Genomic DNA, 12,846 nt, shown 5'->3' with positions numbered 1-12,846 from the left:
CACGAGAATGACCATCCTTAGCGTACTGTAAATTTCTCTGAAAACAAAACTCTGCAGTAATTGGATATGCAGAGACCAAAGCGGAACTGCGTCGACAGCTTGCAATTCGGAACAACTCTGTTAAATGTTGAGAAGGATCTCTTTTGTTGTAAATGTACATCGACCCTTGGTGGACTACTTCAGTTGAGCATATCTGGAAGGAAACGATCCAGCCGCGAGGTGTCCCTATTTTGTGGACTTGCGCAATTTCGATTGCCTCCTACCTTTGGTGGCTTTCTCGGAACAACAACCAAAGTGCTCATCTCATCTCAAAATCCACACCAAATCGAATTCTTTTGGATGATTTGGCGAAAGCCTTGAAACTGCAAAAGGACGTTCAGCCAGAAGTGAATGCAGATTGCAGTAGTCTGGCGCCATTCTCAGGGAGGCAAAAGACTGTTACGCCGCGATTAAAGACACAGCGTTCTTCAAGTCTTTGTAGTTCCTCACTTACATCAAAGCCTCCCGGACCCCCGATATTCGCTCGCACAGCCACAGACGAACATCCCGGGTTTGCATGCTGGTGCGACATAGAAGCCTCTCTATTTCGCGTTTACATTCGTGGTCGGGTTGACGACACTCCTGTCATTCCGCCATATAATCCTCGATCCCGTCGTGGTAAGGTTGACTTGTACTTGCAAGTGACCAACGCGACGTCCCGGTACTTGCAAGTCTTTTGGGTCAATTTCAAGGGCGCGGAAGCGCCTGAAGGAAAAAAATTGCGCCTGGACATGTTTTGACCCAGACGACTTGGATCGATCACCCCTGGATCTTTCGGGACGCCCACACTGACGACATTATCCTGCATTATATACCTTACCGTGTTATTCCTACCAATTCATCACAGCCTACAGTACACCCCGAAGATCCGACATTGGGCATGCATCGCTTTACGATACGGGACGTGATACACACGACTACTCAAGAACAGGCCTGCTACAGCTGCATCGTGGACGATCCTATTCTGCCCTTTCCCACCGCAAACCACCTCACGTCAAAATCCGAAGCTCTCGAGTGGACGTTGATTTACTGTCAACGCCTTTGTTACCTGGACTGGCCGGTATTGCATGCATATTTACGCAATATTCTGCTAAACCCGGACCGAGCCAAATATCGTCGACTGCGAAACGGCAATGTAAACTTTGCGAGCGCTGTTTGGAATACGCCGGCAAGGGGAACACTGCTGACTTTAGGTCTTGTGGAACACGGTGGGTATGTTGAGCTGGGCACAGCCAAACCGCTGCCGCCCGCACGGATTCGTGATGTATCTAAAGCGTTGGCTCGCATCGATGGCTTGATTCGAACATTGCGGAAACTCGATGGGGATGTCGTTATCTACGTCACAGCCACGTGGTGCCGATGGCTACGGAGCGGCAGGGTACTGTCGTGCTGGCGCGATGGCGGAGATCTAAAGCAACATAATAGAGAATGTGTGCATCAAACGCTTAGCCTGGATGCTTGAAATCAATTCTTACTACTCCTGCTGTGCGTTTCTAAAGCTTCCGTTTGTACAAGTTCCGATGGACTTCTCCCCGACCAAGTGTTTATGTCTACGGCACTGCGACTGCAAGGCCGGCTTTCGACGTAGATTTCGAGGAGCCAGTAGACGTCGTTCCGACCCTCGACAAAAGAAGATCGAAGTCAATGTAGGGTTCGTAGTGAGCGGCAGCGGCTTCGACGCGGTGTCCATCCTCAAAATTCAATTTTGGGGTAAAGTGGTGTATATCGTGCATGACTTGTCGCGTCGGTGGCGATGCCAAGAGCACCGGTGGGGCCGAAGGCATGGAAGTGATGATTTGCAAAACCTGGTCACTGACGGGATAATCGTGACAGCCTGTGACAACTAACGCGGCTTCCCAGTCCGGCCGTTGCTGACTTTCCATAAGGAAGCCGAGCAAGATATCGTTTCGGGAAGCGTGACAAACATAAAGCGTGCGGGAGGGATCGGTTCGCAGATTGCGCAAAAAGACTTCGAGCGATGTGGCGACGAGGTTCAAATCTTGCACCGTATAATGTCGCAGTCGATGATCGAGCCCAGAAACTAACATCGCGCCGGGGAAGAGACGCTCTAGATCGGCCAAGGCGGGACATCCTAAAAACGCCCGATCCGGAACGCATCCCAGCAAGGGAATACCCCACCGATCGTGCAATGCTTTCTCCAGATAGTATTTTGTCTGTTCGTACTTTTCGGGCAAGACCTTGTTGATGATAACGCCGGCAATCTCAACCCCATGTTTGTCGCACAAGGCCTTATTGAGTTCAAGTTCGTCCACAGAATTCCCCAGACCACCGTTGGCCACAAGGACCATCCGGGCGCCGAGCCAAGACGCGACGGCGGCGTTACTGGCGTCTACGATGCTACCGACGGCGCAATGTCCGGTTCCTTCGCAGAGGACAATATCGGCAAAGGAAGCGACGCGTTGAAAACTTTTTCCGATGGAGGCACGTTGAGTATCGAGCGTAATTTTCCCGTCAACGTAATCTTTTGTGTACCCCGGCGGAATGAGGACTGGACTGGCATCTTGCAATGTCTGATGCCGTGTAAGTCCAAAGTGTTGAACGATCAAAGCGGTGTCCTTGTCGACCGTCACGACACTGCCGTCGAGCTCGGCAATTCGTACGGAATGCTGTCCAACGGGTTTTAGAAAACCTACTTTGGGAACACGGCGCTGCAATCCTTTCATCAGTGCGAGACTGACCGAGGTCTTGCCCACGTGCTGCCTCGTCGCCGCGATGTAAATCGGACGGTGTTTGCGGGCCGCCCCCTGCGGATCTGCAAAGTCTCTCACGGCGGAAGCAGCCGAGAAAGCCTGAGCCCTTGTTGTAGACAATGGCAAGTGGGTGTGATCGTAGCAGTACGGCGACAATGCACCGATCGTCTCGGAGTTGCGAGTACGCATTGACGACACCAGCCGGACCGCGGCAGCTACGCCACTCCTTCCCTCATAGGATGCGCATTTGAGGGCGGACGCAGCAATCATGCTCTCTGTATTCTAGGAAAAGGTATCTAGCGAAAGGTATCTGTTTACGCGAGTCTCCACACAGTTTATGCCAATAAACGCGTTTTAATAGGAAACCTTCGTGCGGTGGCGACGACTATCAGAACCCGAAAGAGATAGCGCTTTCGGGTTCGTCTTAAGGTTTGTGGGTCGACAGTCTTAAAAATTGTCGTGGCGAGGTTCGTTCCCTTTGCTCACAAGTCATTTAACTACGAATTAGGCACCCGAATGTTGCGACGTATCTCGATGTCGTTTTTTGGTTTACAGTTGACAGTAAACTCTGTTAACTATCGGCCAGCGGAACCGGGTTCCCCCGGAACGCGTAAGGACCACTTTTACTTGCCGAATACAGTTCTGTCATGAAACCGTTCCAATAAGTAATATTCGCACTAACTGGGAAAGCAAACTTTGCTAACAAGCAATGGATCGCGATTTGGCCTACCTAGAAACGATCGAGCGAAGTGGCCTGCGGAAACCGCGCATTCTTTTAAAGACACGCTTTCCGCACGGTCCCGCGTCAAAATAGGTGCAAAGCCTTCCTCTGGTATCACTCTTTAAAGCGAGGACCTATTCCTTCCTAGTAGAGCTGTGAAATTTACGTTTGGGCATAGCATGCATATTGCATCCTCTTCGGGAAGGCATTTCTTAAATAGATTGAGACCATTGTATGTGAAATTCTATGGTGCACATGTTGTTCCTTCAGTGAGTGACTGCTTTCCCGTTGAAATAGGAGATTTCGAATACCGGGAAATGTGAACGACCTATCTAAGGTCTATGGTTAGAGTCGCTGATTTTCCTTTTTATAACGGACAGAAGAAAAACTTTTTTTGGTAATACTTTAGCGAAAAAAGATAATAGTTTGTGAGTTCTGGCCTCGGAGTGTAAATGTCTAGATATAGAAACTCATGATTTGAATGAGATTTTGAGCGCAGAGACGTTGCAGGAATGATATTGAACGTAAACGTGTTCTTAGTATATTTTTGGGAAGATTGGTTCACAGAATAGCTATATTCCTCGCTTGGGGCGGCCCTGCCAGTACTAAAGAATTTTCCATATACCGGTATTTCCGTTGCTCACAGCATTTCTCTGACTGTTATGGTTACAAGCATTGGAAATTCGCAGATTGTCAACTTGCACAAATATCTAGTTTCAACACACAAAAACAGCTACTTCGCCCTTTACAACAATTCATTTTCAATGAAGTTTACGTTCCTCTCTCTCCACCTTGGGGTGACTCTCATTTCCTTGGAAATCAGAGGATTTGATGCTGCAAGAAGTGAATTGATCTCGTTTTCCGCGCAACTTCGTGGTCGGGTTTTGCAGCAAAGCGTCCAAATCGTCGGTAACAACGGCAACCCAGGTTCTGCGTTTCCGTTGATGGCTTGCCAAGGAGATTGCGATGTTGACGATGACTGTGCGGGAACGCTTGAGTGCTTCCAGCGAGATGGGGGAGAGGCTGTGCCGGGATGTGGTGGTGGCGAGCTTGATTCGAGCCGCACCGACTATTGCTACGATCCTGCTGGCGGACCTACGCCGGCCACGCCAACCGTTTCCCCTGCTACCCAACCAACTGATACCCCCGTTACTCAACCGACCGACGGCCCTCCAGTGGCTATCGTCGGTAACAACGGCAACCCAGGTTCTGCGTTTCCGTTGATGGCTTGCCAAGGTGACTGCGATGTAGACGGTGACTGTGCGGGAACGCTTGAGTGCTTCCAGCGAGATGGGGGAGAGGCTGTGCCGGGATGTGGTGGTGGCGAGCTTGATTCGAGCCGCACCGACTATTGCTATGATCCCACTGGCGGACCCACGCCGGCCACGCCAACCGTTTCCCCTGCTGCCCAACCGACGGATACCCCTGCTGCCCAACCAACTGATACCCCCGTTACTCAACCGACCGACGGCCCTCCAGTGGCTATCGTCGGCAACAACGGCAGCCCGAGTTCCGTATTCCCCTTGTTGGCGTGCCAAGGTGACTGCGATGTAGACAGTGACTGTGCGGGAACGCTTGAGTGCTTCCAGCGAGATGGGGGAGAGGCTGTGCCGGGATGTGGTGGTGGCGAGCTTGATTCGAGCCGCACCGACTATTGCTATGATCCCACTGGCGGACCTACGCCGGCCACGCCAACCGTTTCCCCTGCTGCCCAACCGACTGATACCCCTGTTGCCGATCCGTCGCCTACCCCTGCTGCCCAACCGACTGATACCCCCGTTGCCGATCCGTCGCCTACCCCTGTTGCTGATCCGTCGCCTACCCCTGTTGCCGATCCCTCACCTACCCCTGTTTCCGATCCGTCGCCTTCCCCTGTTGCCGATGCCTCTCCTTCCCCTGTTGCCGATGCCTCGCCTTCCCCTGTTGGAACGGCTGTCTCAGGGAGAGAAACAATCAACATTGGCCCTTAAACTGAAACAGCGACAATTGTGCAGTCCACAATGAAAACACTTCCGCGTGGTCGTCCTTTACTGACCCTTTGCACTTTCGGGAAATTTCTTTTCAGCGGCCGAGGCTGCAAATAGTAGATATAACAAGTGACACAATGGAGAGCAGGCCGCGTAACGCTTCCAAACTTCTAAAGATTTATAGAAAACGCGTTGCTCTTTCCTTGTCGATGACTGGTGCAGAAGAATGCTACCGTTAGACTATAGACGCTGTATTTCTCCCTAGCTAGAGTACGAGAAAACTTGGCTCGGATTTTGCGAGCCAATTGTGGAGGCTATGCTGCGTTTCCACCAGAACCAAAGCGAGTCTACGAGTTTAAGGCGGTGAAGATAAACTCGTTCTATTTTGGCGTAACAATAGGACTATGTCCTCTCGGTTGGACACCACCGAGGGTCGCCATCAAATCCGAATCTGTAAGGAATCGCAACAAAACGAAGAGTGCCCGTTCGTGAGTATTCGGCTACTGGCTACGAGACGCCTTAGTCCTCTACGAGATCTTGCCATCACAACCGCCCGTAATCCGGTTGAGAAAGTACGGTGCTACGGTGCCGGACTTTAACATTTGCAATTGTAGCACACAGGCACAGCCTAATACCGAGCGACGAAACGGTACGCCAGCGGCTGTTGTAAGCATGCGGGCAGAAGTGTCCTAAGACTTCCACTAAACGGCCAAAACACCAGTCAACACTGTGTGTTGGGTTGACATTCCAATCATTATCCATTGTTCTTGGGCTTCTCAAACCAACGCTCAAGATCGGAAAACTCGAGCGCCGGTAGAAATCCACCCCATCTCCAGTTCAAACACGAGGAGACAGTACGTACGCATAATTTCAACGGGAGCAGGCCCCGGTACGGCACTAGAGGTAGCTAGCGGTAACAGTGTAAGTCTGTTCTGTATGGAATGTACGGTAAAAATGGACCTACGTATCCACTACGGGGTGGGATTAACAGATTGCCAACAAGACAAGGGTACAGAAATGTTTTGGCCCTTCGTGAGGGGCAACATCGAATCCCGATTGTGACTCAATCGGGCATTCCCACGTCAGGAGGGGGGGAACGCTCGCTTGGGTAAGGCTAGCAATACACATACTACGTGCCGGCATGGGCAACTTAATAGACGTGATTTGGGGATAGCGCTCCGTGGTTCAATTCCATGGCACGTTAATTTCGACATGGTAACGTCCATGAGTTCGATACCCGATTTGAAAAAGTTTGATTTGTCGACACCTTACTCGGGTGGATAAAGAAAGGAGGGGAAGGGGTCATCTCCAGAGTGGGGAGGATGGCTCAAGGGCCAAGGAATATCAAGCAGAGAAGATGTCAAGATATAAGTGAATATGCTTAATATACCTTAAATGTGACGAGGTGATAAGACGTGACTTGGGGAGAGCGCTCCGTGGTTCAATTCCATGGCACGTTAATTTTGACAAAAAGACAAAAGAGTAAAGAAGTGTTTTGGCCCTTCAGAGGGGCAAAATCGAATCCCGATTGTGACTCCATCGGGCATTCCCCCCGTCAGGAGGGGGGAACGCTCGCTTGGGTAAGGCTAGCGATACAACAACTATTCCTTCCGTGGATGACTTTTTCCCTTATCACTATCAACTAGAAGAGTACGAATATATGGATATGTGAACGACCTTTCTGAGGTCTCTGGGTGGAGTTGCTGATTTCCCTTATATAACGGACACCAAGAACAACATTTTTATATCTTCGGCCTGGCCCTGCCAGTACCGTATGATTTTCATATCGATATCAAGGATGACAGCCGGTTGCACACAGCATTTCTCGGTCTGTTATATTTACCAGCGAAGGCAAGCTTATAGATTGTCAACTTTACCCAAATATCTTGTTCCAAAATACAAAAGCAGCTGACTTGCACTTAAAAAAATACTACGTTTCCAATGAAGTTCACATTCCCCTCTCTCCACCTTGGATTGACTCTCATTTCCTTGGAAATCCGAGAATTTGATGCTGCGAGAACTGAATTGACCTCGTTTACAACGAAACTTCGTGGTCGGGTGTTGAAGCAAAAGGTACAAGTCGTCGGCAACAACGGTAACCCAGGTTCTGCGTTTCCGTTGATTGCTTGCCAAGGAGATTGCGATGTTAACGACGACTGCAAAGGAATGCTTGAGTGCTTTCATCGGGATGGCGGAGAGGCTGTGCCCGGATGTGGCGGCGGAGAGCTTGATTCAAGCCGCACCGACTTCTGCTATGATCCCACTGGCGGACCTACGCCGGTCACGCCAACCGCTTCCCCTGCTACCCAACTAACTGATACCCCTGTTGCCCAACCAACCGTTGCTCAACCAACCGCCGGCCCTCCAGTGACTTTTGTCGGGAACAACGGCGGCCCGAGTTCTGTATTCCCGTTGATGGCTTGCCAAGGTGACTGCGATGTTGACGACGACTGCGAAGGAATGCTCGAATGTTTCCAGCGAGATGGCGGAGAGGCTGTGCCCGGATGTGGCGGCGGAGAGCTTGATTCAAGCCGCACCGACTACTGCTATGATCCCACTGGCGGACCTACGCCGGTCACGCCAACCGCTTCCCCTGCTACCCAACTAACTGATACCCCTGTTATCCAACCAACCGTTGCTCAACCAACCGCCGGCCCTCCAGTGACTTTTGTCGGGAACAACGGCGGCCCGAGTTCTGTATTCCCGTTGATGGCTTGCCAAGGCGACTGCGATGTTGACGACGACTGCGAAGGAATGCTCGAATGTTTCCAGCGAGATGGTGGAGAGGCCGTGCCCGGATGTGGCGGCGGCGAGCTTGATTCGAGCCGCACCGACTACTGTTTCGATCCCGCTGGCGGACCTACGCCAGTTACGCCAACCGCTTCCCCTGTTGCCGATCTGTCGCCTTCCCCTGCTACCAATCTGTCGCCTTCCCCTGCTGTCGATCTGTCGCCTTCTCCTGTTGCCGATCTGTCGCCTACCCCTGTTGCCGATCTGTCGCCTACCCCTGTTGCCGATCCGTCGCCTTCCCCTGTTGCCGATCCGTCGCCTTCCCCTGTTGCCGATCTGTCGCCTACCCCTGGTGGCAATCTGTCGCCTTCCCCTGTTGCCGATCTGTCGCCTTCCCCCGCTGCCGATCCGTCGCCTACCCCTGCATTCGCTGCCTCTCCTTCCCCTGTTTGATCAGCTGTAACAATCAAAATTGACCCCTAAACTGGAACAGCGACGATTGTGCAGTGTTTTTGAAAACAACCACTCTAAAATCAGACATCGCGATTGAAAATTTCCGCTTGGTTGTTATCCTTTGCCAACCCTTTACACCGTCAGGAAATTTTGTGGAGCGACCGAGGCTGCAAATAGTAGATATATCAAGTGACAATGGAGAACACATCCCGCCAGGCTTCCAATTCTATAGAAATGCGTTGCTCTTTCCTTGTAGATGACCATTGCAGAAGAATGCTAACTGTAGACTATAGGCTCTGTATCTCTATAGCTAGAGTGCAAGACGAAACTTTGCGAGGCATCCGTGGAGGCCATGCTGCGTTTCTACTAGCAATAAAGCCAAAGCGAAATTTCCAGCGCAACAAACCGGACGCGGTAAAGATCAACTCGTTCTATTTTGGCGTAACAATAGGACTATGTCCTCTCGGTTGGACACCACCGAGGGTCGCCATCAAATCCGAATCTGTAAGGAATCGCAACAAAACGAAGAGTGCCCATTCGTGAGTATTCGGCTACTGGCTACGAGACGCCTTAGTCCTCTACGAGATCTTGCCATCACAACCGCCCGTAATCCGGTTGAGAAAGTACGGTGCTACGGTACCGGACTTTAACATTTGCAATTGTAGCACACAGGCACAGCCTAATACCGAGCGACGAAACGGTACGCCAGCGGCTGTTGTAAGCATGCGGGCAGAAGTGTCCTAAGACTTCCACTAAACGGCCAAAACACCAGCCAACACTGTGTGTTGGGTTGACATTCCAATCATTATCCATTGTTCTTGGGCTTCTCAAACCAACGCTCAAGATCGGAAAACTCGAGCGCCGGTAGAAATCCACCCTATCTCCAGTTCAAACACGAGGAGACAGTACGTACCCATAATTTCAACGGGAGCAGGCCCCGGTATAGCACTAGAGGTAGCTAGCGGTAACAGTGTAAGTCTTGTTCTGGTTCCTAGTGGACTAATATTGAAACGGTGTGAACAGATCTGGTTTATGAGACATGGGACTCTGAGAAAGCACCTTCGGTACTCTGCCCTCTTGCTTTGTTTAGTCTTTGGGTCCGTGCAGTGGCAAACGACGGACGGTTGCCCAATCTGTCGGCTGGTTTTTGCAATCTCTGCAGGCTGACAGACATCAAAATCAACCGGTACTCACAGTCAGTGCATACGTAGTAGATCACGTATTGATCGGTCTGACGGAACGGTTCGGGTCGGGCTGCCATGGCGTAGTACCGTCGGAGGTGTTTCTCAGCCCGGCTCCCCGTGACACGTCATAGGTGTCATCTTCCTCGAGATATTGTTAAGAAAGATCAGATGTTACGACATCTGAATGAATATACTTGCTGTCGCATGCGTCACTCAAGAAAATGGTTTCCGTTCGCTCGGAAGCATAAGAGACCAAACAAGCGATCACGTTCGCAAATTATATACGCCCATCCCCGCAAGAAATTGAACGGGACGAGACCTCTTCCCCGCTACCAGTTTGCTTGCTACAAAAGACCTGCGTGTATCGTATAGCCGTTCGACTCCACCTGATTTCGGTCCAGGGTGAAGCTCGCTAACAAAAGTAGCGCAGAGAGTGCAGAAGAGCTCGCTTGGGCATTGTATGACCTTTACTTCCAGTGAAGCGGAAGACTTGTTGGTTGTGTTGGATTCAGAGACTTTGAAGATTCGCTATGAATGGACGCGACTACGGAACGGAATCCTCGACTTTGGCCACTGTTCCCCCGAATCAAGAGGACATGACGTCGCTTCTTTCGGTCAACGGCTTAACGGACGAGGACCCTGAGATTGAAAAACTCTTTGATCAGTTCTACAACGAACTCGTACATCAAGACAACGAAAGCTCTTGGGCCGAACCCATTTCGTTCAAAGACAAGGAAGGTTTTCCTTGCTTTGCCCTCAATACAGCCTTGGAACATCAATACCAACAACAACAGCAGCAACAGTTATCTCTGCACTCGGGACACCAATGGAACCCGGCTCTTCGCCCGCTCCCTATTCCGCAGACTACCGGCGGTAACCCCACCACGAGTTTGCCGCATCCGTCGCCTTTGCGAGCCGCCAAGCAGCTCCCGGCCAAAGCCCCACGTAGTAGTGCCAAGCACGGGAAGGTTTCAACGGCGACTCTGCTTCGTAACGGTACCAGTGCTCACTGCCTGACGTCCACGAAAGGAAACTCGGTGCCCGCCAGGCAACGGGCGGTCGGCCGGACCGCCGATGTACCGAACGACACGGTAACCGCGATGATTTCCGAGTACGACGTAGTACTGGGCGACACACACACACCAACCTTCGCTACTGAAGTGTACCGTCAGGTCCGACAGGAATACGCCAAGCGACGTATCAAACCACACGAGCTTGCCCAACTCAAGCACAAGGTCCAGCAACAAATTTTGCTGGCCAAAACCGCGGAAGCCAACAACAGCGGCCACAACTTGCCCTACTCGGTACACCACAACAACATCCCCGAAGGTCCCACCTTCTGGTATAGCGTCAAGGCAGCCGCACGGTTACATGGGAAAATCCAGCCGGGATCGTCGCATCGGTACCTGCCCCACCGCGCAGACAAGGGCCCCTACGCCATTGCTACAGACCAAGCCATTGTTGACGATGTCCGCAACGCACCCCGCAAATCACGGACGCGCAAACTCACACCCGTCTTTCGATTGGCCCTCGGTTCTAACCGTTCCGTCACAACTTTGACGGGCAGCAGCGCCATTGCCGACTTGGCTGCGCAGGCGCAACTCATTAGCGAGACATGGATGGCCGGGGATGCCGTCAAGACCTGGTGTGTTGAGACTTTTCGGACCGACCTGAAGCGCCTCGTTTCCTGGCATCAGACTTCCGTGACGGCGTCGCCTACACCTTTACCCGAGACGCTCGAGTGCACGCTTGCTTCCAAAGGACCGTCGGCCCTTCAGGTACGCCTCCAAGCTCTGCACGTCCAACAATTAGAGGTCGGATTCTGCGAAGCGGTTAATCGCTTGGGGAACGATATGGTGGAGCGGTACAATCGGGTACAAAAAATGCTGTCTGAGACGCATTCTAGCCACCCCACACCTGACACCGACGACTCGGGGGACGTTGTCGCCGGATCCGACGAAGACGATGATACTGGATACGCTCCGGCGGCGTAGAGTATGGGGAGGTATCGTCCGTCTTTGCGGAAGGATCGTGTTTGTGATTTTGTGGGGAGAATTGGTTGTTGGTATTTTAGATCTTAAAACTATTTATGGTGAATGTTGACGCTGTCCTATCGATGTATAAAATAGCATTGTGAAAATTTCTCACCGGTCTACCTTTTAGGAAGTGTTCCGCCGGAAATAGAGATCAAAGAAGTTTGATAACGATTGTCACCAAGCTGCAACGGATTCAAGGCCTTGTCACCAATATACGGCTGTAGAAAGGTAAGCGGTCGGGCCATGGTTTTGCTGTAGGCCAGTACGCCAGTATCACGATGTTCATAGAGTACGCGACCGTCCGCGTCCAACAAAAATGTGGCCCCGCGCAAATGAAGGTATTTTTGGTCCGGCACGTACTGCGAAAAATTCGACAAGACTTCGACCATGTATCGGAGACGAACGGTTGCCAGCTCGGCTGGTCGTTGGTAGCCAAATTCATTTTTCCACAGACTCTGATATTGAATTGGACCGAGTTTGACGTCGGTGACACCCCTAACGGCAACTAGATTGTCTCCAATGGAAACAATTTCTTCTGGACGTAATCGTTCCGGAGCCGACTTGTCGCCAATGTACCCACGAAATATTTCGGATAAAGTATTGGGTGCGGCGATTCCGGCACACATAGCCATGTAGTTGAGCCACGACCGTGCTACGCCCCGATGGTCGGGGTCCTCCGAGGCACCTACGTAGTCGGCGAACCACTTCAAGATGGCTTTTGGTATGAAGTCAGGTACATCCCAATTAGGCCCACCGTGTAGACCCAATCTTTGGTGCAAAGAGCCTACCAGATCAGCATACAGCAAATCCATTGGAACATGATTGAACGAAGCAAATCGTCTAGCCGAAGCGGCATTTCCAATGCCAATTAAGCGCAACGCGATCCCGGCTTTCTGAAGATCGCTCCGTACCGCCATGAGATTTTCGGTGTATTCGCCACTGTCGAAGTCTCCTAATTGGGGCATCACGACAACTAAAGTTTTCGGGTTCTTGCCGAATAGTTTG

The 12,846-nt window shown here is 51.5% G+C and overlaps 5 protein-coding genes across 5 annotated transcripts; 3 read left to right on the top strand and 2 right to left on the bottom strand.

The window, feature by feature from the left end:
* Positions 1-152: 152 nt before the first annotated feature.
* Positions 153-1,501, top strand: PHATRDRAFT_39074 (predicted protein; the record flags this gene model as incomplete). The annotated part of the gene is made up of 2 exons (XM_002183156.1): positions 153-719; positions 785-1,501. 2 exons carry the CDS (start codon positions 153-155, stop codon positions 1,499-1,501), a joined length of 1,284 nt encoding a protein of 427 aa, XP_002183192.1.
* Positions 1,502-1,589: 88 nt separating this feature from the next.
* Positions 1,590-3,020, bottom strand: PHATRDRAFT_48580 (predicted protein; the record flags this gene model as incomplete). The annotated part of the gene is made up of 1 exon (XM_002183024.1): positions 1,590-3,020. The coding sequence occupies one exon, from the start codon at positions 3,018-3,020 to the stop codon at positions 1,590-1,592; it is 1,431 nt and encodes a 476-aa protein (XP_002183060.1).
* A 1,215-nt stretch (positions 3,021-4,235) lies between these two features.
* Positions 4,236-8,479, top strand: PHATRDRAFT_48579 (predicted protein; the record flags this gene model as incomplete). The annotated part of the gene is made up of 2 exons (XM_002183155.1): positions 4,236-4,788; positions 7,655-8,479. Coding segments are annotated over exons 1-2 (828 nt in total), but the record flags the coding sequence as incomplete, so codon positions are not given.
* A 1,621-nt stretch (positions 8,480-10,100) lies between these two features.
* PHATRDRAFT_48577 (predicted protein) lies at positions 10,101-11,799 on the top strand (the record flags this gene model as incomplete). The annotated part of the gene is made up of 1 exon (XM_002183154.1): positions 10,101-11,799. Exon 1 carries the CDS (start codon positions 10,336-10,338, stop codon positions 11,797-11,799), a length of 1,464 nt encoding a protein of 487 aa, XP_002183190.1. The 5' UTR covers positions 10,101-10,335.
* Positions 11,800-12,044: 245 nt separating this feature from the next.
* PHATRDRAFT_5617 (predicted protein) lies at positions 12,045-12,824 on the bottom strand (the record flags this gene model as incomplete). Its single annotated transcript, XM_002183023.1, has 2 exons — positions 12,045-12,515; positions 12,579-12,824. Coding segments are annotated over 2 exons (717 nt in total), but the record flags the coding sequence as incomplete, so codon positions are not given.
* Between the last annotated feature and the right edge of the window lie 22 nt (positions 12,825-12,846).

The sequence above is a fragment of the Phaeodactylum tricornutum genome, chromosome 18 (genome assembly GCF_000150955.2).
Source record: "Phaeodactylum tricornutum CCAP 1055/1 chromosome 18, whole genome shotgun sequence".
Lineage (NCBI taxonomy): Eukaryota > Bacillariophyta > Bacillariophyceae > Surirellales > Neidiaceae > Phaeodactylum > Phaeodactylum tricornutum.
Note: the sequence above shows the minus strand (reverse complement) of the source record. Positions and strands in the feature narration are given on the sequence as shown.